The 27,241-nt window shown below is 41.9% G+C and overlaps 1 protein-coding gene across 1 annotated transcript; it reads right to left on the bottom strand.

The window, feature by feature from the left end:
• Nucleotides 1–5,308: 5,308 nt before the first annotated feature.
• LOC125597979 lies at nucleotides 5,309–9,481 on the bottom strand (the record flags this gene model as incomplete). Its single annotated transcript, XM_048772393.1, has 6 exons — nucleotides 5,309–5,517; nucleotides 5,575–5,700; nucleotides 5,854–6,626; nucleotides 6,759–7,392; nucleotides 7,840–8,086; nucleotides 8,378–9,481. Coding segments are annotated over 6 exons (3,093 nt in total), but the record flags the coding sequence as incomplete, so codon positions are not given.
• Between the last annotated feature and the right edge of the window lie 17,760 nt (nucleotides 9,482–27,241).

Below are 27,241 nucleotides of genomic sequence, written 5' to 3'. Positions count from 1 at the left end.
GAGTAGGTAAACCATTGATTGTTGATTCTGGTGCATCACATCATATGATAAGTGATGAGAACTTGATTAAGGATATAGAACCTACACATGGGCATGTGATGATAGCAAATGGGGATAAGATACCCATTAGAGGAATAGGAAAGCTTAAGCTGTTTAACAAAGAATCTAGAGCTTTTTACATGCCTGAATTCACATCAAACCTATTATCAGTGAAGAAATGTACTAATGATTTACAATGCAATGTTATCTTTAGTCCTAATGATGTGAAGTTTCAGGATATTGAGAGCAGCAGATTGATTGGGAAAGGGGTGACTAAGGGAGATCTCTATATGCTTGAAGAACTCACTTCTGTTCCTGATTATAGTTGCTCGTTTACTTCTGCTTCTTTGTTGAATAAAAATGCATTGTGGCATGCTAGAGTAGGACACCCTCATGTTAAAGCTTTGAACTTAATGGTACCAGGTGTTGTGTTTGAGAACAAAGATTGTGAAGCTTGCATTTTAGGCAAGCATTGTAGAACTGTGTTTCAAAAGTCTACTACCGTTTATGATAATTGTTTTGATCTAATTCATTCAGATGTGTGGACTGCCCCTTGCTTATCTAGAGATAGTTATAAGTATTTTGTCACATTCATTGATGAAAAATCCAAATACACCTGGTTAACCTTAATTCAGACCAAAGATAGGGTACTTGATGCATTTAGGAACTTTCAAACTTATGTAACTAACCATTATCATGCTAAGATTAAAATTTTGAGATCAGATAATGGAGGAGAGTACACAAGTCATGCATTCAAGCAACACCTATCACAACATGGGATCCTACATCAAACAAGCTGTCCGTATACTCCACAGCAAAATGGAGTGGCTGAGAGGAAGAATAGGCATCTCATGGAAGTGGCAAGGTCACTTATGTTTCAGAGTAATGTTCCAAAGAGATTTTGGAGTGATGCGGTTGCCACTGCTTGTTACCTGATAAACAGAACTCCAACCAAAGTTCTGAATGAGAAGGCTCCATTTGAAGTTCTGAACAGGTACAAGCCAGCTCTTGATTACTTGCGAGTCTTTGGATGCCTATGCTTTGTACTCAAACCAGGAGAGATGATCAACAAGCTAGAAGCAAGAAGCACTAAGGCTGTGTTCATAGGATACTCAGCTACACAGAAAGGATACAAATGCTATGATCCTATAGCAAGGAGAGTTCTTGTATCTAGAGATGTGAAGTTCTTGGAAGATAGAGGATACTATGAAGAAAAGAATCAAGAAGACCTGAAGGACTTAACATCAGACAAGGCCACCACCTTGCGGATCATTCTTGAAGGTCTTGGAATCAGTACATCCCAGGATCCGAGGAATCACGCAACTACACCTCCTGAAGTTGGTTCACCATCCCACCTTGATCATGAGGGAGGAGAGGAGCATGAGGAGACTATGCAAGAGGCCAACCAAGATGAAGGAGGAGTAGAGAATGAAGGAGAAGAGAGCATAGGCTCGGATGGTCATGGACATGATCATGGTGTGACACAAACACCTTCTCAAGATGAAGTGGTAGAAGAACAACAGGAAGAAGAACCGGTTGTGCAGCCACTAAGAAGGAGTACAAGGATAAGGAAGGATCCTTCCAGTTGGGTAAACACGAGAGTGTACTACAATGCCCAAGCTGTGGAGCATCCTTCTCAAGCCGTGTGCTCCTTTGCTCAATATCCAGAAGCACATTGCGCTTTCATGGTAAACTTGGATGAGAATCACATCCCAAGAAGCTATGAAGAGGCAATGAAAGATAAAGAATGGAAGGAATCAGTTGGAGATGAGGCAGGAGCGATGATCAAGAATGATACATGGTATGAGAGTGAGTTACCAAAAGGGAAGAAGGCTGTGACTAGTAGATGGATATTCACAATCAAGTACAAAGCGGATGGAAAGGTTGAGAGGAAGAAGTCAAGGCTAGTTGCAAGAGGTTTCACTCAAACTTATGGAGAAGATTACATAGAAACCTTTGCACCAGTAGCTAAACTCCACACAATCCGGATTGTACTAAGCTTGGCTGTGAATCTTGGATGGGGGTTATGGCAAATGGATGTGAAGAATGCGTTTCTACAAGGTGAACTTGAGGATGAAGTGTATATGCATCCACCTCCAGGCCTTGAACACTTAGTGAAGAGTGGAAATGTGTTGAGACTGAAGAAAGCCATCTATGGGCTGAAGCAATCACCAAGAGCTTGGTACAACAAGTTGAGCACTACTCTGAATGGCCGTGGCTTCAAGAAGTCTGAACTAGATCACACCCTCTTCACACTCACGACTCCCTCAGGTATGATTGCACTCCTTGTGTATGTTGATGATATCATTATCACAGGGAGTGATAAGGAAGGTATCATAGCAACCAAGGAGTTTCTTAAATCCATGTTTGAGATTAAAGACTTGGGAGAAATGAAATACTTTCTTGGAATTGAGATATGTAGATCCAAGGAAGGTTTGTTCATGTCCCAAAGGAAGTATACACTTGATCTTTTGAAAGGTGCAGGTGCTTATGGAGGCAAGACAGCAAGGATGCCTATGGAGGATGGCTACAAAGTCCCACGAGAGGGGGAGATTGAAGACAGCAAACCTTATCAGGATCCTAAACTCTATAGAAAACTAGTTGGCAAATTGATATATCTCACTATAACTAGACCTGACATTTGCTTTGCTGTGAATCAGGTGAGTCAACACATGCAAGTGCCTAAGGAACATCATTGGCGCATGGTGGAGAGGATCTTGATGTATCTCAACGGCTCACCTGATCAAGGAGTATGGATGGGCTGCAATGGAAGCACTGAAGTGGTGGGATACTGTGATGCGGATTGGGCTGGTGATAGAGCAGACAGGAGATCAACCACAGGCTATTGCACATTCATTGGAGGCAACTTGGTGACTTGGAAGAGTAAGAAGCAGAAGGTGGTGTCTTGCTCAAGTGCAGAAGCTGAGTATAGAGCTATGCTGAAGCTCACCAACGAGTTAGTATGGATCAAAGGCATCTTGAAGCATTTGGAGATTGATCAAGCCACGCCAATGACCATGCATTGTGACAACCAAGCCGCCATTCACATTGCCTCCAACTCGGTGTTCCATGAGAGAACCAAGCACATTGAAGTTGACTGTCACAAGGTGAGGCAGATGATCATCTTAGGAGTCATCTTGCCATGCTACACAAGGAGTGAAGATCAGTTAGCGGATGTGTTTACCAAGGCTGCAAGACAGAAGACAATGGAGTCCATTCACATCAGGTTGGGCCTCATTGATCTTGGGAAGAGAAGGAGCTAATCCCCTTAGCTGCAAGGTCTTTACTCTTTTTCCCTCATCAAAGTTTTATCCCATTGGGTTTTCTTTGGTGAGGTTTTTAATGAGGAAAATCTTGTGGCATTCCAAGCTTAAGCTTTCACAAAGCTAAGCTTGAGGGGGAGTGTTGAGTTGAGCTGAGTATTTGTATGAAGAGCTAAGGAGTTGAAGAAGAAAGGAGATGAGGAAGCTTAAGGGAGTTTAGGGAGAGCATGGTACGGACGTCCGTACAAGGCCGTACAAGCCGTACAGTCCGTACCATCCAAGTCTCAACCTAAACTTACCTTGCACAAGTGAAACGGTAACTATGGAAGAGTTACTCAAGTGGAGAAGGATCAGACCGTTTAAGAGATAAGGGACGCGCATTGCCAGGCTGGGACAGGCTGGAAAGCTAAAGCACCTTTAGTCCAAGATGCCATAAGCGTGTGATGCCTCTTAGTGGTTGATTTGAATCCTTTACCTTGACTTCACATGCTTACTCCTTAACCTTGCGATTTGTAAACCCTAGTAGCTCTCCTATATATTGTAACTCATCAACACTAATAAAGATTATGCAGTTTGAGTCTCTCTAATCTCTTAGACACTATGGTTCTCTCTTATACTCTAAACGACTCTACCTAGTTACTTAATCTTTCACAAACTTCTCTTAATCACTTCTTAAACACTCTCTTTATTCTGATTACTCTAAGGATCTCTTAATCTCATAGGGAGAACCTACTGGTTTAAGAGAGGAAGCACAAGAGAATGTTCAGGCTGAAGAACAGGTTGAGACCTTGCGAAGGAGCACAAGGATAAGGAGGGATCCTTCCAACTGGGTAAACACGAGAGTGTACTACAATGCCCAGGCTGTGGAGCATCCCTCTCAAGCCGTGTGTTCCTTTGCTGAGTTTCCAGAAGAGCACATGGTGTTTATGTGTAACTTGGATGAGAATGAGATACCAAGATCTTATGAAGAAGCTATGAAGCACAAGGTTTGGAGTGATTCAGTAGGAGATGAAAAGGATGCAATGATCAGGAATGATACTTGGTATGAGAGTGAGTTACCTAAAGGGAAGAAGGCAGTGTCAAGCAGATGGATCTTCACCATCAAGTATCTTGCAAATGGGGAGATAGATAGGCGCAAGACTAGGCTGGTTGCAAGAGGATTTACACAGACTTATGGGGAAGATTACATTGATACTTTTGCACCAGTGGCCAAGCTTCACACAATTCGAATTGTGTTATCTATTGCAACAAACTTGGAGTGGGATTTGTGGCAAATGGATGTGAAGAATGCTTTCTTGCAAGGTGAACTTGAAGATGAAGTATAATGAGATCCTAGGACCCTTCTCTGGATGGTTTGGATAGATCCTTGCATAAACGAATCAAAGACTCGAGTTTATCAAGGCTGTGGATCGAATGGTGACACAAGAGGCTGCGGAAAGGCTCCTTGATACTCCTAGACTTAGATCGGATATGACACACCTTTCTAAAGCCCTTGGGTGTTGGATATTACACACCAACAGACTGGATACTACACACCAGACACTCTCTTAACTCGTGAAAGCAAGGGAGAAGAAAACACAAAGGTTTAAGTGAAAGAAAACTTGATAGATGCTAGGGTTGCCGAGTTACACATATATATAGTGAAAGGCTTGGAACAGGCTCCAAGCATTTCGAAATTAAAGGAACAGGCTCCTCCAATTAATGTAGAAATAAAGACATAACTTAGATAGAGTTTTCGAAAATGAAAGACATAAATACTTAGAAATAAAGATAGCATAAGGTTCTTCATGTGGTTTGGTCCGAGAATATCAACTAGGTGATAAGATAGCAAGACTATGGCCTCGTTAAAAACCTATCATTGCAAAACCCAATGGGACAAAAACAATGATAGGAAAAGAGCACACATAGCTTGCTAGCCTAGATGATACTCAACTTGATGGTAAGATGGCTTGAATGGTGATAAGCGTATCTTGAAGTATCAAGCTTCCTCCAAGACATTCTTCTTGCTCCAAGGACTTCCTGATTAGTCCTCCAATAGCTTCTTTGAGTTTCCTAACTCTGGCTCGAGTCATGGGACCTTTAGGAATGGATAAGACCTCATCTTCTTCAGCTGGTTCATCTCTAAACTCGCCATCTCTATCTCCATCAGCTGGCTGGTCCATGATCATATCATCCCCTCCCTCTTGAAAAGGATTTGACCTCAAATCAGGTTCATCTGCAATAAAAGGGATCAAGTCAGTAACATTGAAGCTATTACTCACATCATACTTACCTTGGAGATCAATCTTGTAGGCATTGTTGCTGATCTTCTTTGTGATCTCAAAAGGTCCATCAATTCTTGGCATAAGCTTTGACTTCCTCTCATTAGGAAACCTCTCTTTTCTCAAATGAACCCAAACTTTATCACCCTCCTTAAAGACCATCTCACGCCTTCCTTTGTTGGCATGCTTGACATACTGCTTAGTTTTCTCTTTAATGTTGAGCCTAGCTTGCTCGTGGAGTTGTTTCACCATCTCTGCCTTCTTTTTGCCATCCAAACTGACCCTTTCACACTCAGGTAAAGGAATTAAATCCAAAGGAGAGGTGGGATTGAACCCATAAACAATTTCAAAGGGTGAAAACTTAGAAGCAGAATGCACAGCATGATTATATGCAAATTCACAATGTGGCAGATAGTCTTCCCAAGATTTCAGATTCTTCTTAATGAATGCACGCAAGAGTGTTCCTAGAGTTCTATTAACTACTTCAGTCTGTCCATCAGTTTGCGGATGACAAGTAGTGGAGAACAACAACTTAGTGCCTAGCTTAGACCAAAGAGTTTTCCAAAAATAACTAAGAAACTTAGTATCTCTATCAGAAACTATGGTCCTAGGCATGCCATGTAAACGCACAATCTCCTTAAAGAACAGATTAGCTACATGCAATGCATCATCAGTTTTGTGACATGCTATGAAATGTGCCATTTTTGAGAACCTGTCAACAACAACAAAGATAGAATCCTTCCCCGTCCTAGTTCTAGGCAATCCAACAATGAAATCCATAGATATGTCATTCCAAGGATGATAAGGAATAGGGAGAGGAGTATACAAACCGTGAGACTGAACCTTAGACTTAGCTTGCTTGCAAGTTGCGCATCTCTCACATAGTTTCTCCACATCACTTTTCATCCGAGGCCAAAAGAAATGATCCTGCAAGGTTTTAAGAGTCTTTGCAATACCAAAGTGACCCATGAGACTCCCTCCATGTGATTCCCTAACAAACAAATCTCTCAAAGAGCAATTAGGCACACACAGTCTATTATCATAAAAGAGGAACCCATCATGTCTAAAATAATGTCCAGCAGCAAATTTCTCACAAGAGCTATAAGCTTCTTTAAAATCTGGATCAGATTCATACATCTCTTTAATCTGCTCAAAACCTAACAGCTTAGCATCAAGAGTGTTTAAGAGAACATACCTTCGAGATAGTGCATCAGCAACTATGTTTTCTTTACCTTGTTTGTACTTGATGACATAAGGAAAGGTTTCTATGAATTCTACCCATCTTGCGTGTCTCTTGCTGAGCTTGTTCTGTCCTTTCAAGTACTTGAGAGACTCATGATCCGTGTGTATCACAAACTCCTTGGGCCACAAGTAATGCTGCCAAGTCTGCAAAGCTCTCACCAAGGCATACAATTCCTTATCATAAGTTGCATAGTTGAGAGTGGCGCCTCCAAGTTTCTCACTGAAATAAGCTATGGGTCTCTTTTCCTGCATAAGAACAGCACCAATTCCAATTCCTGAGGCATCACATTCAATTTCAAAAGTTTTATTGAAATCAGGAAGTATAAGAAGAGGGGCATTAGTAAGCTTCTCTTTTAGGCATTGAAAGGCAAGTTCTTGTGCTTCTCCCCACTTGAATCCGACTTCTTTCTTGATTACTTCAGTCAATGGAGCTGCTATGGTGCTAAAGTCTTTCACAAACCGTCGGTAGAAGCCAGCTAATCCATGGAAGCTTCGTACTTCACTTATGGTTTTAGGAATCGGCCATTCTTGAATTGCTCTCACCTTTTCCTGATCTACCTTTACTCCATCTGCACTCACAACAAAGCCTAAAAAGACCAAGTTATCCGTACAGAAAGTGCATTTCTTAAGATTAGCAAATAGCTTTTCTTTCTTCAAGACATCAAGAACAGTCCTAAGATGTTTTATATGCTCTTCTAAACTCTTAGAGTAGACAAGGATATCATCAAAGTATACTACCACAAACAAGCCTATGAAGGATCTAAGCACATGGTTCATCAATCTCATAAAAGTACTAGGAGCATTGGTTAATCCAAAAGGCATGACTAACCACTCATACAACCCATGCTTAGTCTTAAAGGCTGTTTTCCACTCATCTCCCTCTTTCATTCTAATTTGATGATATCCACTCTTCAAATCTATCTTAGAAAAGACACTAGAACCATGCAATTCATCAAGCATATCATCTAATCTAGGAATAGGGTGGCGATACTTCACTGTTATGTTGTTGATTGCTCTACAATCAACACACATGCGCCAGCTCCCATCTTTCTTAGGCACAAGGAGCACAGGTACAGCACATGGACTCATACTCTCACGGATATGGCCTTTCTCCATCAGTTCCTCAATCTGTCTTTGTAGCTCCTTGGTTTCCACAGGGTTAGTTCTGTAGGCTGGTCTGTTGGGAAGAGTAGCTCCTGGTACAAAATCAATCTGATGCTCAATCCCTCGAATAGGTGGCAAACCTATGGGATTATCTTCTGGAAATACATCCTGGTATTCCTGTAAAAGAGCTGACATCTCACTCGGATACACCGGTGTACAATCAGTTAGAGACAAAAGAGATTCTTTAAAAATAAATAAGAGAACCGATTGATGAGAATAAAGAGATCTTTTGATTTCACTAGCTTTAGCATAGAAGTTGTGTTGCTTATCTGGTTTGAGATCAACCTCTTTCTTCTTCTGAAGCTGAAGCTGATCTTCATGTACTTCTTTAGGAGTTAGAGGTACCAATACAGTTCGCTTGCCGTTGAACTCAAAAGAATGTTTGTTAGTGAAGCCATCATGGATGACACGCCTATCAAACTGCCAAGGCCTTCCTAGTAGTATGTGGCTGGCTTCCATGGGTATCACATCACAGAGAATGTCATCTTCATACCTTCCAATGGACAAGGGTATAGAAACCTGAGTAGATACCCTCATCTCGCCCTCTTCATTAAGCCATTGCAGCCGGTAAGGTTTAGGATGTTTTTGAGCTTTCAAACCAAGCTTCTTCACCATTGTCTCGCTAGCAACATTAACACAGCTTCCACCGTCGATGATCAGGCTGCAGACCTTTCCTTGCACCAGACAACGTGTGTAGAACAAGTTCTCTCTTTGTTCTTGCTCCTCAGTTTTGTTTTGCAAACTGAGAGTTCTTCTTGCAACCAAAAGTCTACCTTGAACTGGTTCCTCCTCATGCTCAACTTCTGATAGTTCTTGATCAGTTCTTAGTTTCTCATCTTCAGATTCAAACTCTCCATTCTCCAGAAGAATCATAACTCTCTTGTTAGTACACTCATTAGCATAGTGCCCACGCCCTTGGCACTTAAAGCACTTCACATCTCTTGCACGCGAGCTTGTAGCTTCCACTTTACCCTTATCTTTGTTGTAGATGCTACTAGACTTGGATTCTTCTTTTGGCTGTGGCTTGCTCTCCTTTTGATAGCTCGGTTTATCTTCCTTAGAGGTCTGGTATCTATTGGAACCATAGCTGCCACGCGCATGACTTCTTCTCTTAACTTGTTGCTCCACCAAGATAGCTTTGTGTAGCATCTCCTCTATTTCCAAGTAGTGTTGCATCTCCACTCTATCTTGTATCTCACGGTTGAGTCCACCAAGAAATCGTGCCATGGTAGCTTCACTGTCCTCAGATACACAAGCTCTTAGCATAAGCAACTCCATCTCTTGAAAGTATTCCTCTACAGACTTTGATCCTTGTGTGAGCAGTCTCAGCTTTTGATGAAGATCACGGTGATAATGGCTTGGTACAAACCTCTTGCGCATCACAGCTTTCATCTCTGCCCATGTTTCAATGGGAAATTCACCATTGCGCCTCTTGTTTGTAACCAACTGATCCCACCAGCTCAATGCATAGTCATTGAACTCGGTAGCAGCTACTTGAATCTTCTTAGTCTCTGAGTAATGCTGACAGTTGAAAACGAGTTCGATCTTCTTCTCCCACTCAAGATAGGCATCTGGATCAGCTTTACCATGGAAAGGAGGGATCTTAAGCTTTAATCCTGATAGCTCATTGCGTCTATGCCTCCGGCCCTCATGATCACGTCGAGATCTTCTACTCCTACGTCTTGAACCGGAGCTATGGCTACTTCTCTCATAGAAGTTATCAGTCTCTTCTGATCCAGCATGCTCACGCTGACCTTGTCTGTTTCTTCTTGGCTCATGTCTTGAACCAGATGCTTGTCCTTGCCCATCATGCGGTCTCTGATCATACTTCTCTTCCAGTAACTTCACCATCGCTTCCATCACTTGTTTGGTGATTGCTTCTTGCAGCAATCTATTCCTTCGCACAAAGGTTTCATCATCTTCCTCAGACCCCATTGCTTCCTGATACACGAAAAACTTGAACCAGTAAGTAGTTCAAAAGAATTCAGAACTCAAGATTCAAATAAGGAAACAAAGTTTTTCAAACAAAGCGGCAAATGAAGATACTTGATCAACACGCGACGATTTGAATTCTATCTTTTCGAAATTGAAACACTAACAGATCAGATTCAACGGATGATGAAATGAGATAATCAAATCCTGATCTATGATCTTAACAACAGATCGAGTCACACAATCACAAGAAACTTTTGGATCAATCCTCTCAATGATACTAATCAGATCGAGTGAGAAACAACACGCAAAACCCAAATGATCAATGATATAACACGATGAACACAGATCTAATGAAATCGCAAGAGAAATCGAAAACGCCCCTTCCAGAGTGCTCTGATACCACTTAATGAGATCCTAGGACCCTTCTCTGGATGGTTTGGATAGATCCTTGCATAAACGAATCAAAGACTCGAGTTTATCAAGGCTGTGGATCGAATGGTGACACAAGAGGCTGCGGAAAGGCTCCTTGATACTCCTAGACTTAGATCGGATATGACACACCTTTCTAAAGCCCTTGGGTGTTGGATATTACACACCAACAGACTGGATACTACACACCAGACACTCTCTTAACTCGTGAAAGCAAGGGAGAAGAAAACACAAAGGTTTAAGTGAAAGAAAACTTGATAGATGCTAGGGTTTCCGAGTTACACATATATATAGTGAAAGGCTTGGAACAGGCTCCAAGCATTTCGAAATTAAAGGAACAGGCTCCTCCAATTAATGTAGAAATAAAGACATAACTTAGATAGAGTTTTCGAAAATGAAAGACATAAATACTTAGAAATAAAGATAGCATAAGGTTCTTCATGTGGTTTGGTCCGAGAATATCAACTAGGTGATAAGATAGCAAGACTATGGCCTCGTTAAAAACCTATCATTGCAAAACCCAATGGGACAAAAACAATGATAGGAAAAGAGCACACATAGCTTGCTAGCCTAGATGATACTCAACTTGATGGTAAGATGGCTTGAATGGTGATAAGCGTATCTTGAAGTATCAAGCTTCCTCCAAGACATTCTTCTTGCTCCAAGGACTTCCTGATTAGTCCTCCAATAGCTTCTTTGAGTTTCCTAACTCTGGCTCGAGTCATGGGACCTTTAGGAATGGATAAGACCTCATCTTCTTCAGCTGGTTCATCTCTAAACTCGCCATCTCTATCTCCATCAGCTGGCTGGTCCATGATCATATCAAAGTATACATGCATCCACCTCCTGGTCTTGAGCATCTAGTAAAGCCAGGGAATGTTTTGAGATTGAAGAAAGCAATATATGGGTTGAAACAGTCACCTAGAGCTTGGTACAGGAAGCTGAGTACAACACTCAATGGGAGAGGCTTTAGGAAGTCTGAACTAGATCACACTCTCTTCACCTTGACAGGACCTTCAGGGAGCATTGTGATTGTAGTGTATGTGGATGATTTGATTATCACAGGAAGTGATAAGGCAGGGATTCAGGCCACCAAAGAGTTTCTCAAGTCTGTGTTTGATATTAAAGACTTGGGAGAGATGAAGTACTTTTTGGGGATTGAGATATGCATATCTAAGGAGGGTTTGTTTATGTCTCAAAGGAAGTACACTATGGATATGCTGAAGGAGACTGATGTGCTTGGAGGGAAGATAGCTAAGACACCTCTTGAGGAAGGGTATAAGGTCTTGCGTGAGGGGGAGGTTGAAGAGAACCAGTTGTTTGAGGATGCTAAGCTGTATAGGAGGATGGTGGGTAAGCTGATCTACTTGACTATCACCCGACCTGATATATGCTTTGCTGTGAATCAAGTGAGCCAACATATGCAGGCGCCAAAGGTACATCACTGGAAGATGGTTGATAGGATACTGAGGTATTTGAGTGGCTCACATGGACAAGGAGTTTGGATGGGTTGCAATGGCAGTACAGAAGTGGTTGGGTATTGTGATGCTGATTGGGCAGGAGATAGAGTGGACAGGAGATCAACTACTGGGTATTGTACATTCATTGGAGGGAATCTGGTTACTTGGAAGAGTAAGAAACAGAAGGTCATCTCCTGTTCAAGTGCTGAAGCTGAGTATAGAGCTATGTTGAAGCTTACAAATGAGTTGGTGTGGATCAAGGGTATTTTGAAGCACTTGGAGATCGAGCAGGCCACACCTATGACAATGCATTGTGACAATCAAGCAGCTATCCACATTGCCTCCAACTCAGTGTTTCATGAGAGAACAAAGCACATAGAGGTGGATTGCCATAAGGTGAGGCAGATGATTATCTTAGGAGTGATTCTGCCATGTTATACAAGAAGTGAAGATCAGCTTGCAGATGTGTTTACTAAGGCAGCGAGATTGAAGACAATGGAGTCCATACTATCCAGGCTTGGACCCATTGATCTTACTCCCAGGAGCTGAGCCCCTTAACCATGGAGTCTCCACTCTTTTTCCCTCATCAAAGTTTTATCCCAATGGGTTTTCTTTGGTGAGGTTTTTAATGAGGGAGGTCTTCATGGTTTCCAAGCTTGACTTGTTCCACATGGTCAAGCTTGAGGGGGAGTATTGAGATGAGGAGATGAAGAGTTGATACATAGATAGAGGAAGGGATTTGGAGCAGGCAGTAACTTTGGAGATTTACCACAGTAACTTTATTGTTACTGTGGTAACTGAGTTAAAAGACTTGGGAAGTTACCTTGCATCCATTTGGAGAGTGAAACACGCCAGGAGGAGTCTGGATAAGCAAGGAGGAGTTTGGATAAGGTCTGGTCAAGGCTAGAGAGCTTTAGACAGGCTGGCACCAGCTGGAAAGCTAAAGCAAGATACCCAAGCATGTGAGGAACCTTATTGGCCAGTTTGAATCAAGCATCTTTGACTACACATGCCTCTTATCCTAGCTAGACTGAACCTGGACGAAATGATGTATCCCTAATCTATATGTGTTGTAAACTCTCTCATTAATCAATCTAATGGAGTTTTGAGTCTCTCTCTCTATTCTCTCACTAAAATCTCTTAATCTCTTTAATCTTTTCATCTGATTATCCCTGATTAGTTGAATCATGCTCTAATACACAAAAGTGTATAGTTTGAAAGTTCCTAAATGCATCAAGTACCCTATCTTTGGTCTGAATTAAGGTTAACCAGGTGTATTTGGATTTTTCATCAATGAATGTGACAAAATACTTATAACTATCTCTAGATAAGCAAGAGGCAGTCCACACATCTGAATGAATTAGATCAAAGCAATTATCATAAACGGTAGTAGACTTTTGAAACACAGTTCTACAATGCCTGCCTAAAATACAAGCTTCACAATCTTTGTTCTCAAACACAACACCTGGTACCATTAAGTTCAAAGCTTTAACATGAGGGTGTCCTACTCTAGCATGCCACAATGCATTTTTATTCAACAAAGAAGCAGAAGTAAACGAGCAACTATAATCAGGAACAGAAGTGAGTTCTTCAAGCATATAGAGATCTCCCTTAGTCACCCCTTTCCCAATCAATCTGCTGCTCTCAATATTGAGATGAAGACCAAGGAGGCTGAGATAGTAACTTTAGAGTTTTACTGTGGTAACTTTATTTTAACCACAGTAATTACTTGGGGAAGTTATCTGATGGGATGAGAAGGTAACTTAGTGAAGAGAAGAGAGGAAACTCGACCAAAGAGGATAAGGGAGGTTAAGGAAGGATAAGGGATCACTTTGACAGCCTGTATGATGCTGGAAAGGAGAAGTTACCTTTATACTAGTGCAAGCATGTGAGAAAGCACAGCCAAGTGATTCAAAAGGAGTTCCAGCCTGTCCTTTGACTACACATGCTTACCCATTTCGAATTTCCTTGTTGCTCTCTCTATTAATACTTGTAAACCTCATCAGTTATTAATTAATGGAGTTTTGAGTCTCTCTCTCTTTATTCTCTCACTAGAATCTCTTAATCTCTTTAATCTTTTCATCTGATTATCCCTGATTGGTTGAATCATGCTCTAATACACAAAAGTGTATATGGTATCAGAGCCAGGTTGCTAAAAAGGGGAGAGTGTGATTTCGTTTTTCATAAAATCTGGGTGTTCTTGAGTGTTCTTGAGGGTTCTTGAGTGTTCTTGGTGTTCTTGAGTTCTGGTCTTTTTTATCTGAGTGGTGTGAGATATTCTGATGGATTCAAACTATCTCAACATGGAAATGAAGCACAGATCTAGTACAACCATGGAGCTTGAAGAAGAGAGGCATGGCGATTGGTCAAGATGGGCAAAGAGAGCTTTGGAAAGCTGTGGGTTATGGAGTAGTCATGGAAAGGGGAAACCTTTCATGGAAATGGCTACTGAAGAAGGTCAGACAAGAGGTCTGAAGCTGGGAAATGAAGTTGTTCAAGGAAACACTACAAAGAGTGAGATTGAAGCAACTTTAGGCAAGTCCAAGCTTGTAAGAGTCGTTGAGGACAGAGGGGTGATCCGCGGCTTGAGACAAGGAAAGGATGAGTGTTATCAGCTTGTGGGAAGGCTGAGAGAAGTATGGTCAGAGCTAGATGTGGTGAAGACACACACATCAAATCCGAGATGTTGTCAAGAAAGGAGGAAGCAAGATGTGATCTTCAGCTTCCTTATGGAAGAGGTATGTGAACTTGTTAAATATACTTGTGATGTGTGGGAAATGAACAGGAAGCCAGAAAGATGGAAGGGAGGTACAAGCTGTAAGAGGGGAAGGTTGAGAAAACTTTCTAAGAAGTGGTTAATGAAGAGAAGGGCATGGATAAAGGATAGCGAGTCTGAGCTCTTAAGTGACAGGATGAGTGTGATCTTGAAGAGAATCAAGGATGTACTTCAGCAGATGGTTATAGGAGAGTGTTCATACTCAGCTTACATGGGAGAAACAGTAGGAGACAGTGCGGACATGAGAGGAATGGATACCAAGAGGGCAGATGAGTGTGTGACAAAGAAGGAATGGGATGAGTTGGTTAAGCATGTGTATGCTTTGGCTACGACCCGGAGTCTGGGTGCTCCTGCCAAAGCATCCACATCTAAACCCATCATCATTGACTTTGGAGCAACACACCACATGATCAGTGACAAGAGACTAATCAGTGAGGTTAAAGCAGCAACAGGGAGTGTCATGATAGCCAATGGTACCAGTGTTGAGATGAGAGAATAAAGAGTTGATATATTGAGAGGGGAAGAGAGTTGGAGCAGACAGTAACTTTGGAGTTTTACTGTGGTAACTTTAGTTTAACCACAGTAACTACTTGGGAAGTTATCTGATGGGATGAGAAGGTAACTTAGTGAAGAGAAGAGAGTAAACTCGACCAAAGAGGATAAGGAAGGATAAGGGAGCAGTTTGACAGCCTGTATGATGCTGGAAAGGAGAGGATGCTTTTCTACTAGTGCAAGCATGTGAGAAAGCACAGCCAAGTGATTCAAAAGGAGTTCCAGCCTGTCCTTTGACTACACATGCTTATACATTTCGAAATTACTTGTTGCTCTCTCTTTATATACTTGTAAACCCTCATCAGTATTAATTAATGGAGTTTTGAGTCTCTCTCTCTTAAGTCTCTCTCTTGTTCTTAATCTCCAATCTCTTTAATTCTCAGATTAGACTTAATCACTCTTTAAATCACCAAATCTAATATGGTATCAGAGCCAGGTTCGTTCAAAAGGAGAGAGTGATTTCGTTTTTCTAAATGTTCTTGAGTGTTCTTGAGTGTTCTTGAGAGTTCTTGAGATTTTTCAAGAGCTAGATCCTTTAAAAGTCAAGTTTGTGTCTGTTGGTGTTTCTTTTGGAGAGTCAGCTTCAAGGGAGTCCCTTTAGGTGTTTGACAAGGTCAGAAGATGGGTCTAGCTTGTGGTTCAGCAAGGCGTGAAGAGAAGGAAGAGAGAGGGAATGAGTGGGGGTGGTTCTCACAAATGAAAGCGACTCTGAAGAGGTGTGGAGTTTGGAGAAACCATGAGAAGGAAGAGTCTTTGAAGGGTAAAGCTGCTGAGAAAGATCAGACAGCAAGAGAAACAAGTGGAAATTGCTTTAGTCTTGAAGAAAGTACACTGCTTGAGAAGATTGAAGATGTTTATGAGAACAAGATCAGTCTTAGGAGAGTGTATGAAGTCAAGAAGGTGATTAGTGGAGGTAAACCAGGAAGAGAAGAGTTCAATAACCATGTGAGGAAGCTACAACATTTGTGGGTTGAACTACAAGGGTTGAGATCCCATGTGGATGGGGATACTACACAAGAGCAAGAGACGGTCTTGAAGCTCTTGGCGAGCATGGAGTCATCATATGGGTGGCTGGTAGAGATGGTTCTAAGAGGGGAACAGCTTCCGGAAATAGAAGAGATTTGTGGGCTTATAAGAAGGGCGTATGAGATAATGAGAGATGATGAGAGGCTAACCATGAGTAGGAGTGAGAGCTCATGGAAGCCAACTGGGAGTAGGAGTGAGAGCTTCCAGAAGCTAACCATGAGTAGGAGTTGTTGAGATGAGGAGATGAGGAGTGGATACATTGATAGAGGAAGAGTATTGGGTTAGTCAGTAACTTTGGGATTTACCACAGTAACTTTAGTTTTACTGTGGTAACTAAAGTGAGAAGAAGAGAAGTTACCCGGATGGGTTAGATTGGAGTCTAACTGAGGTTAATCCTTTCTTATCCTAAGTGAGACGTTGGAAGAGGATAAGGAAGGATAAGGGATCACTTTGACAGCCTGTATGATGCTGGAAAGGAGAGGATGCTTTTACACTAGTGCAAGCATGTGAGAAAGCACAGCCAAGTGATTCAAAAGGAGTTCCAGCCTGTCCTTTGACTCCACATGCTTATACATTTCGAAAACCCTTGTTGCTCTCTCTATATATACTTGTAAACCTCATCAGTTATTAATTAATGGAGTTTTGAGTATTCTCTCTCTACTTATTCTCTTAATCTCTTTAATCTTACATAAAACAGTATGATTGTTCTTAAACTTGGTTAGAAACACTCTAATACACAAAAGTGTATATGGTATCAGAGCCAGGTTGCTTTAAAAGGAGAGAGTGATTTCGTTTTTCTTGAGTGTTCTTGAGTGTTCTTGAGAGTTCTTGAGATTTTTCAAGAGCAAGATCCTTTAAAATTCAAGCTTGTGTCTGTTGGTGTTTCTTTTGGAGAGTCAGCTTCAAGGGAGCCCTTTTAGGTGTTTAACAAGGTCAGAAGAGGGGTCTAGCTTGTGGTTGAGCTTGGCGTGTGAGATTAGAAGCATTTGAGGGAAGATCTAGGCTAAAGAAAATGGAGCTGCTTCAATCTGGTACAACAAGGCGTGAAGAGAAGAAAGAGAGAGGGATTGAGTGGGGGTGGTTCTCACAAATGAAAACAACTCTGAAAAGGTGTGGAGTTTGGAGAAACCATGAGAAGGAAGAGTCTTTGAAGGGTAAAGCTGCTGAGAAAGATCAGACAGCAAGAGAAACAAGTGGAAATTGCTTTAGTCTTGAAGAAAGTACACTGCTTGAGAAGATTGAAGATGTTTATGAGAACAAGATCAGTCTTAGGAGAGTGTATGAAGTCAAGAAGGTGATCAGTGGAGTTAAACCAGGAAGAGAAGAGTTCAATAATCATGTGAGGAAGCTACAACATTTGTGGGTTGAACTACAAGGGTTGAGATCCCATGTGGATGGGGATACTACACGAGAGCAAGAGATGGTCTTGAAGCTCTTGGCGAGCATGGAGTCATCATATGGGTGGCTGGTGGAGATGGTTCTAAGAGGGGAACAGCTTCCGGAAATGGAAGAGATCTGTGTGCTTATAAGAAGGGCGTATGAGATAATGAGAGATGATGAGAGGCTAACCATGAGTAGGAGTGAGAGCTCATGGAAGCCAACTGGGAGTAGGAGTGAGAGCTTCCAGAAGCTAACCATGAGTAGGAGTGAGGGCTCATGGAGGCTAACCGGGAGTAGGAGTGAGGGCTTCCGGAAGAGGAGGAGGTGCAGAATGCTATCCAAAGCTTCTATCAACATAGGAAAGGGTAGGAAGAGAGTTGTGGGAGAGTGTTCTTACTCAGCCTACATGGGGGGATCAGTAGAAGACAGTGGGGTGTTAAAAGAGCAGGAGAAAGGGAGTGGAGCTGATGATCGCATCACCAGGAAGGAATGGAGAGTGTTCATGGAACATGTACAAGCCTTAGCAGCAAGCAAGAAGCATGCTATACAATCCGGAGCTTCTAAACCCATTGTGATTGATTCTGGAGCAAGTCATCATATGATCAGTGATAGGAGGCTTATAAGTGAGATCAAGGCTGCAACAGGGAGTGTTATGATAGCTAATGGTGCTATGATCCCAATAGAAGGAGTGGGAAAGCTCAAACTGTTTGAGAAGGACACGGCTGCCTTCTACATGCCTCAGTTCACTTCAAATCTATTATCTGTGAAGAAAGCTACCATTGATCTTAATTGTCAAGTAGTATTCAGACCTGATGAAGTGGAGTTTCAAGATTTGAAGACTGGGAGAGTTATTGGCAGAGGGGACAGCAAGAATCAGCTATACCATCTTCAAATGGCTAAGAATTCTAAACCTTTTGATTCTGTGTGCTTAAGTAGTGCTGTTGATAGGTGTGATAGTATGACTTGGCATGCTAGATTGGGACATCCACATGCTCGTGCAATTGAATTGATCATGCCTAATATGTCATTTAATCACTTGGACTGTGAAGCATGCATATTAGGAAAGCATTGTAGGACTGTTTTTCCAACATCAGAGACTACTTATGAGCATTGCTTTGATCTAGTTCATTCAGATGTGTGGACAGCTCCTTGTTTGTCTAGAGATAGCCAGAAGTACTTTGTGACATTTATTGATGAGAAGTCTAAGTATACTTGGCTTACATTGCTTCCATCTAAAGATAGGGTGTTAGAAGCATTTATGAACTTCCAAGCATATGTATCTAATCAATACAATGCTACTGTGAAGGTACTGAGATCAGATAATGGAGGTGAATACATCAGCAATGCCTTCAAGAGTTATCTAGCCAAGCATGGGATTGTGCATCAGACTAGCTGCCCTTATACACCACAGCAGAATGGTGTAGCTGAGAGGAAGAATAGGCACTTGATGGAGGTTGCTAGATCGATGATGTTTCATGCAAATGTCCCAAAACGGTTTTGGAGTGATGCTGTGCAGACTGCTTGCTATCTCATCAACAGGGTTCCAACTAAGATATTGAAGAACCTGTCTCCATTTGAAGTGTTGAACAAGAGCAAACCTGTCATTGATCACCTACGTGTCTTTGGGTGTGTGTGCTATGTCATGGTTCCAGGAGAGCAGAGAAACAAGCTTGAGGCAAAGAGTACTAAGGCTATGTTCATTGGTTACTCTATCACTCAAAAGGGGTACAAGTGCTATGATCCTGAAGCAAGGAGGGTGATGGTATCTAGAGAAGTGAAGTTTGTTGAAACAAAAGGTTATTATGAAGAAAAGGAGTGGAAAATCTGAAGGATTTGTCTCAAGCTCCATCTGATAAGGCAACAATACTGAGAGTATTGTTGGAGAAGCTCGGGATAGGGATATCCCAGGATCAGGAATCCGGGAGGAGAGAGCCTTCCAATCAGGCTGGTGGAGCTGGAAGAACAAGTCCTCTTGATCATGAGAGGGGGAATGGAACTGAATCTGGTGAGCAAGAGCAAAACCAAGAGGATTCAGGCCTTCATGATCAAGATACATCACAAGAAGTTGAGAACAATGTTCAGTCTAGTGGAGAAGTGGATGAGGGTCAGTCTAGTGGAGAAGAACAAGTCGGACCGGTCAGTTCAGAAGAGGAGCAAGTGGAGCCGGCTAGTGTTCAAACTGAAGATCAGGTTCAAGCTTTGAGGAGGAGCACAAGGATAAAGAGGGATCCTTCCAACTGGGTAAACACGAGAGTGTACTACAATGCCCAGGCTGTGGAGCATCCCTCTCAAGCCATGTGTTCCTTTGCTGAGTTTCCAGAGGAGCATTATGCCTTTATGATTAGTCTGGATGAGAGTTATGTACCAAGGACTTATGAAGAAGCTATGTTAGACAAGGAATGGAAAGAATCAGTGGGAGCTGAAGCAGGTGCTATGATCAAAAATGATACATGGTATGAGAGTGAGCTGCCTAAGGGAAAGAAGGCTGTATCTAGTAGATGGATCTTCACAATCAAGTATCTAGCAAATGGACAGATTGATAGGAAGAAGACTAGATTGGTTGCAAGAGGATTTACACAGACCTATGGAGAGGATTACATTGATACCTTTGCACCAGTAGCAAAGCTGCATACAGTTCGGATTGTGTTGTCCATTGCAACAAACTTGGAGTGGGATTTGTGGCAAATGGATGTGAAGAATGCTTTCCTGCAAGGTGAACTGGAAGATGAAGTATACATGCATCCGCCTCCTGGTCTTGAGCACCTAGTAAAGCCAGGGAATGTATTGAGATTGAAGAAGGCAATATATGGGCTGAAACAATCACCTAGAGCTTGGTACAGGAAGCTGAGTACAACACTCAATGGGAGAGGCTTTAGGAAGTCTGAACTAGATCACACTCTTTTCACCTTGACAGGACCCTCAGGGATCATTGTGATTCTAGTGTATGTGGATGATTTGATTATCACAGGGAGTGATAAGGCAGGGATTCAAGCTACTAAGGAGTTTCTCAAATCTGTGTTTGACATCAAGGATTTGGGAGAGATGAAGTATTTTCTGGGCATTGAGATATGCAGATCAAAGGAGGGTTTGTTTATGTCTCAAAGGAAGTATACTATGGATATGTTGAAGGAGACTGATGTGCTTGGAGGAAAGATAGCCAAGACACCTCTCGAGGAGGGATATAAGGTTCTGCGTGAGGGGGAGGTTGAAGAGAAGCAGCTGTTTGAGGATCCTAAGCTATACAGGAAGATGGTGGGCAAGCTGATCTACTTGACCATCACTAGGCCAGATATATGCTTTGCGGTGAATCAAGTGAGTCAGCATATGCAGGCACCAAAGGTCCATCATTGGAAAGATGGTTGATAGGATACTGAGGTATTTGAGTGGCACGTCTGGTCAAGGAGTTTGGATGGGTTGTAATGGCAGTACAGAAGTGGTTGGATATTGTGATGCTGATTGGGCAGGAGATAGAGTGGACAGGAGATCAACTACTGGGTATTGTACATTCATTGGAGGGAACTTGGTCACTTGGAAGAGTAAGAAGCAGAAGGTTATCTCCTGTTCAAGTGCTGAAGCTGAGTATAGAGCCATGTTGAAGCTGACAAACGAGTTGGTGTGGATCAAGGGGATCTTGAAGCATTTGGAGATTGACCAGAGTACTCCTATGACAATGCATTGTGACAATCAAGCAGCTATCCACATTGCTTCTAACTCAGTCTTTCATGAGAGGACGAAGCATATAGAAGTTGATTGCCACAAGGTGAGGCAGATGATTATACTTGGAGTGATATTGCCATGTTATACAAGAAGTGAAGATCAGCTTGCAGATGTGTTTACTAAGGCAGCAAGATTGAAGACAATGGAGTCCATACTATCAAGACTTGGACTCATTGATCTTACTCCTAGGAGATGAGCCCCTTAACCATGGAGTCTCCACTCTTTTTCCCTCATCAAGGTTTTATCCCATTGGGTTTTCCTTGGTGAGGTTTTTAATGAGGGAGGTCTTCATGGTTTCCAAGCTTGACTTGTTCTACATGGTCAAGCTTGAGGGGGAGTGTTGAGATGAGGAGATGAGGAGTGGATACATTGATAGAGGAAGAGTATTGGGTTAGTCAGTAACTTTGGGATTTACCACAGTAACTTTAGTTTTACTGTGGTAACTAAAGTGAGAAGAAGAGAAGTTATCCAGATGGGTTAGATTGGAGTCTAACTGAGGTTAATCCTTTCTTATCCTAAGTGAGACGTTGGAAGAGGATAAGGAAGGATAAGGGATCACTTTGACAGCCTGTATGATGCTGGAAAGGAGAGGATGCTTTTACACTAGTGCAAGCATGTGAGAAAGCACAGCCAAGTGATTCAAAAGGAGTTCCAGCCTGTCCTTTGACTCCACATGCTTATACATTTCGAAAACCCTTGTTGCTCTCTCTATATATACTTGTAAACCTCATCAGTTATTAATTAATGGAGTTTTGAGTATTCTCTCTCTACTTATTCTCTTAATCTCTTTAATCTTACATAAAACAGTATGATTGTTCTTAAACTTGGTTAGAAACACTCTAATACACAAAAGTGTATAGGAGTGAGGGCTCATGGAGGCTAACCGGGAGTAGGAGTGAGGGCTTCCGGAAGAAGAGAAGGTGCAGAATGCTATCCAAAGCTTCTATCAACATAGGAAAGGGTAGAAAGAGAGTTGTGGGAGAGTGTTCTTACTCAGCCTACATGGGGGAATCAGTAGAAGACAGTGGTATACACTTTTGTGTATTAGAGCATGATTCAAATAATCAGAGATAATCAGATGAAAAGATTAAAGAGATTAAGAGATTTTAGTGAGAGAATAAAGAGAGAGACTCAAAACTCCATTAATTATTAAAGATGAGGTTTACAACATATTTATGTGAGAGAGACAATACATTTCGAAATCCATAAGATAAGAAAGAGATTCAGAGCATGTGTAGTCAAAGAGAGCCATCCAAAAGCATCCAATGGGAGTCTTCACATGCTTGATCCCTTTGGCATCTTTTACTAGATGCTGTCTACTTTACAGCCTGTCTCCAGCCTCTCTAGCTTGAGGAAACCTTATCCAGACTGCTCCTTCCTTATCCAAGGGCTCCTTGGTCGTGGGTAACTCTCCAAAGTGAAGCAAGATCACTTTCCAAGCTTTAACTGAGTTACCACAGTAAAACTAAAGTTACTGTGGTAAAACTCCAAAGTTACTGTATGCCTCAATCCTCTTTCTCTATTAATGTATCCTCTCTTTATTACCTCATCTCAACACTCCCCCTCAAGCTTGACCATGTGGAACAAGTCAAGCTTGGAAACTATGAAGACCTCCCTCATTAAAAACCTCACCAAAGAAAACCCATTGGGATAAAACTTTGATGAGGGAAAAAGAGTGGAGACTCCATGGTTAAGGGGCTCAGCTCCTGGGAGTAAGATCAATGAGTCCAAGCCTGGATAGTATGGACTCCATTGTCTTCAATCTCGCTGCCTTGGTAAACACATCTGCAAGCTGATCTTCACTTCTTGTATAACATGGCAGAATCACTCCTAGGATAATCATCTGCCTCACCTTATGACAATCCACCTCTATGTGCTTTGTTCTCTCATGAAACACTGAGTTGGAGGCAATGTGGATAGCTGCTTGATTGTCACAATGCATAGTCATAGGAGCACTCTGCTCAATCTCTAGATGCTTCAAGATCCCCTTGATCCACACCAACTCGTTTGTCAGCTTCAACATGGCTCTATACTCAGCTTCAGCACTTGAACAAGAGATAACCTTCTGCTTCTTACTCTTCCAAGTAACCAAGTTCCCTCCAATGAATGTACAATACCCAGTAGTTGATCTCCTGTCCACTCTATCTCCTGCCCAATCAGCATCACAATACCCAACCACTTATGTACTGCCATTACAGCCCATCCAAACTCCTTGTCCAGCCGTCCCACTCAAATACCTCAGTATCCTATCAACCATCTTCCAGTGATGGACCTTTGGCGCCTGCATATGTTGACTCACTTGATTCACAGCAAAGCATATATCTGGCCTGGTAATAGTCAAGTAGATCAGCTTGCCAACCATCTTCCTATACAGCTTAGCATCCTCAAACAACTGGTTCTCTTCAACCTCCCCCTCACGTAAGACTTTATACCCCTCTTCAAGAGGTGTCTTGGCTACCTTTCCTCCAAGTACATCAGTCTCCTTCAACATATCCATTGTATACTTCCTTTGACACATAAAGAAACCCTCCTTGGATCTGCATATCTCAATCCCCAAGAAATACTTCATCTCTCCCAAGTCTTTGATATCAAACACAGACTTGAGGAACTCTTTAGTGGCTTTAATCCCAGCCTTATCACTCCCTGTGATAATCAAATCATCCACATATACCAGTATCACAATGATCCCTGATGGAGTAACCAAAGTGAAGAGTGTATGATCCAGTTCAGACTTCCTGAATCCTCTCCCATTGAGAGTTGTACTCAGCTTTCTGTACCAAGCTCTAGGAGACTGCTTCAACCCATATATTGCCTTCTTCAATCTCAAAACATTTCCTGGTTTTACTAGATGCTCAAGACCAGGAGGAGGAAGCATGTATACCTCATCTTCTAGCTCACCTTGTAAGAAAGCATTCTTCACATCCATCTGCCACAAATCCCACTCCAAGTTTGTTGCAATGGACAACACAATCCGAACTGTGTGCAGCTTAGCTACCGGTGCAAAGGTATCAATGTAATCCTCTCCATAGGTTTGTGTAAATCCTCTTGCAACCAGTCTGGTCTTCTTCCTATCAATCTGTCCATTTGCTAGATACTTGATTGTGAAGATCCATCTACTAGATACAGCCTTCTTTCCCTTAGGCAGCTCACTCTCATACCATGTATCATTCTTGATCATAGCACCTGCTTCAGCTCCCACTGATTCTTTCCATTCCTTGTCTAACATAGCTTCTTCATAAGTCCTTGGCACATAACTCTCATCCAGACTAATCATAAAGGCATAATGCTCCTCTGGAAACTCAGCAAAGGAACACACGGCTTGAGAAGGATGCTCCACAGCCTGGGCATTGTAGTACACTCTCGTGTTTACCCAGTTGGAAGGATCCCTCTTTATCCTTGTGCTCCTCCTCAAAGCTTGCACCTGATCTTCAGTTTGCACACTAGCCGGCTCCACTTGCTCATCTTCTGAACTGGCCGGTCCGACTTGTTCTTCTCCACTAGACTGAACCTCATCTACTTCTCCACTAGACTGAACCTCATCCACTTCTCCACTAGACTGAACATTGTTCTCAACTTGATCATGAAGACCTGAATCCTCTTGGTTTTGCTCTTGCTCACCAGATTCAGTTCCATTCCCCCTCTCATGATCAAGAGGAGTTGTTCTTCCAGCTCCACCAGTCTGATTGGAAGACTCTCTCCTGCCGGGTTCCTGATCCTGGGACAACCCTATCCCGAGCTTCTCCAACAACACTCTCAGTATTGTTGCCTTATCAGATGGAGCTTGAGACAAATCCTTCAGATTTTCCCACTCCTTTTCTTCATAATAACCTTTTGTTTCAACAAACTTCACTTCTCTAGATACCATCACTCTCCTTGCTTCAGGATCATAGCACTTGTACCCTTTCTGAGTGATAGAGTAACCAATGAACATAGCCTTAGTACTCTTTGCCTCCAGCTTGTTTCTCTGCTCTCCTGGAACCATGACATAGCGCACACACCCAAAGACACGTAGGTGATCAATGACAGGTTTGCTCTTGTTCAACACTTCAAATGGAGACAGATTCTTCAATATCTTGGTTGGAACCCGGTTGATGAGATAGCAAGCAGTCTGCACAGCATCACTCCAAAAACGTTTTGGGACATTTGCATGAAACATCATTGATCTAGCAACCTCCATCAAGTGCCTGTTCTTCCTCTCAGCTACACCATTCTGCTGTGGTGTATAAGGACAGCTAGTCTGATGCACAATCCCATGCTTGGCTAGATGACTCTTGAAGGCATTGCTGATGTATTCACCTCCATTATCTGATCTCAGTACCTTCACAGTAGCATTGTATTGATTAGATACATATGCTTGGAAGTTCATAAATGCTTCTAGCACCCTATCTTTAGATGGAAGCAATGTAAGCCAAGTATACTTAGACTTCTCATCAATGAATGTCACAAAGTACTTCTGGCTATCTCTAGACAAACAAGGATAATGTAAACCTCCCAAAGATGATGCACTCTAAGGTGGTGAGGGGATAAGCTTTGCATCCTAGAGACTGTGAAATCTCAAAGATCAAAGGATGTGGATTGAATAGCACACAAAGGTTGCGGAAATTCCTTTGATTCACCAGTGGATCGATTCTCTAGATATTACACACCAAAGAAATCGACAGCTTGCTGGATATGACACACCAACAAGGAATGGATAGAGAGATGGATTGAGAGACGCCACAAAGATCTGTGAAAGGATCTATGATAAGTCTAGACCAGCCATGAACATAGATATGACACACCATGATCATGGAGTTCCAAAAATTACAAGACATCACATCTTGAAAGAGAGAAACTTCTCTAATTTTCACTGAAAAACAAACTTATTCTTATTCATGATTTTTGGGCTCTTTTTATAGAGAAATACAAGTAATTTTCGTCCATAAAAGTATCCTAACATGCAACACAACTTGGGAGTTGAAATTCAAACTCTATTCTGCATGCAAGAGAGAGAAACACACTTAAATAAATGCTATTTTGAATCTGGACGAAAATCAGTCTTCCTTTGATATTTTTGGGCTGAATTCACTTTTCTGGGCTTCTCTGATGTACCAAGATTGTAGAACAATTGGGCTTGTGGCTTAATTCCATCTGGGCTGGTCGGAATTGTTCAATGAATGCACACAGGTCCAAATTCGCGTAAACTGAAGATCACCTGTTTTGTAAATTGCGTAACTCCTTCATCTGAAGTCCGTTTGATCTGATTCTTCTTCGAGGAGCTCCGTAATTGAGTTGAGCACATTCTCCAAGTGATTTCATGCGTAGAAGCCTCATCGTTTCGAAGATAGGAGTCAAACAATGAACGTACATCTTTACTGCTTCCCATGATCATATCATTCCCTTCCTCTTAAAAAAAAGATTTTCCCACAAATCTGGTTCGTATAAAAGAAGAGTATCCAGTAGGACTTTCTCTCTGACGAAATAATTATAAAAAGAGAAAGAAAAAAAAAAAAATAAATAAAAAGAAATAGAGAATGAAAGACGAGAAGATGAATAGGTGAGAAAATGATAGAAATATGGAATGATAAAACCAGACTTAGAGTGTTGCTCTGATACCAAATAATGTAAACCTCCCAAAGATGATGCACTCTAAGGTGGTGAGGGGATAAGCTTTGCATCCTAGAGACTGTGAAATCTCAAAGATCAAAGGATGTGGATTGAATAGCACACAAAGGTTGCGGAAATTCCTTTGATTCACCAGTGGATCGATTCTCTAGATATTACACACCCAAGAAATCGACAGCTTGCTGGATATGACACACCAACAAGGAATGGATAGAGAGATGGATTGAGAGACGCCACAAAGATCTGTGAAAGGATCTATGATAAGTCTAGACCAGCCATGAACATAGATATGACACACCATGATCATGGAGTTCCAAAAATTACAAGACATCACATCTTGAAAGAGAGAAACTTCTCTAATTTTCACTGAAAAACAAACTTATTCTTATTCAT

Source organism: Brassica napus, unplaced genomic scaffold, assembly GCF_020379485.1.
Source record: "Brassica napus cultivar Da-Ae unplaced genomic scaffold, Da-Ae ScsIHWf_1601;HRSCAF=2214, whole genome shotgun sequence".
Classification (NCBI taxonomy): domain Eukaryota; kingdom Viridiplantae; phylum Streptophyta; class Magnoliopsida; order Brassicales; family Brassicaceae; genus Brassica; species Brassica napus.
Note: the sequence above shows the minus strand (reverse complement) of the source record. Positions and strands in the feature narration are given on the sequence as shown.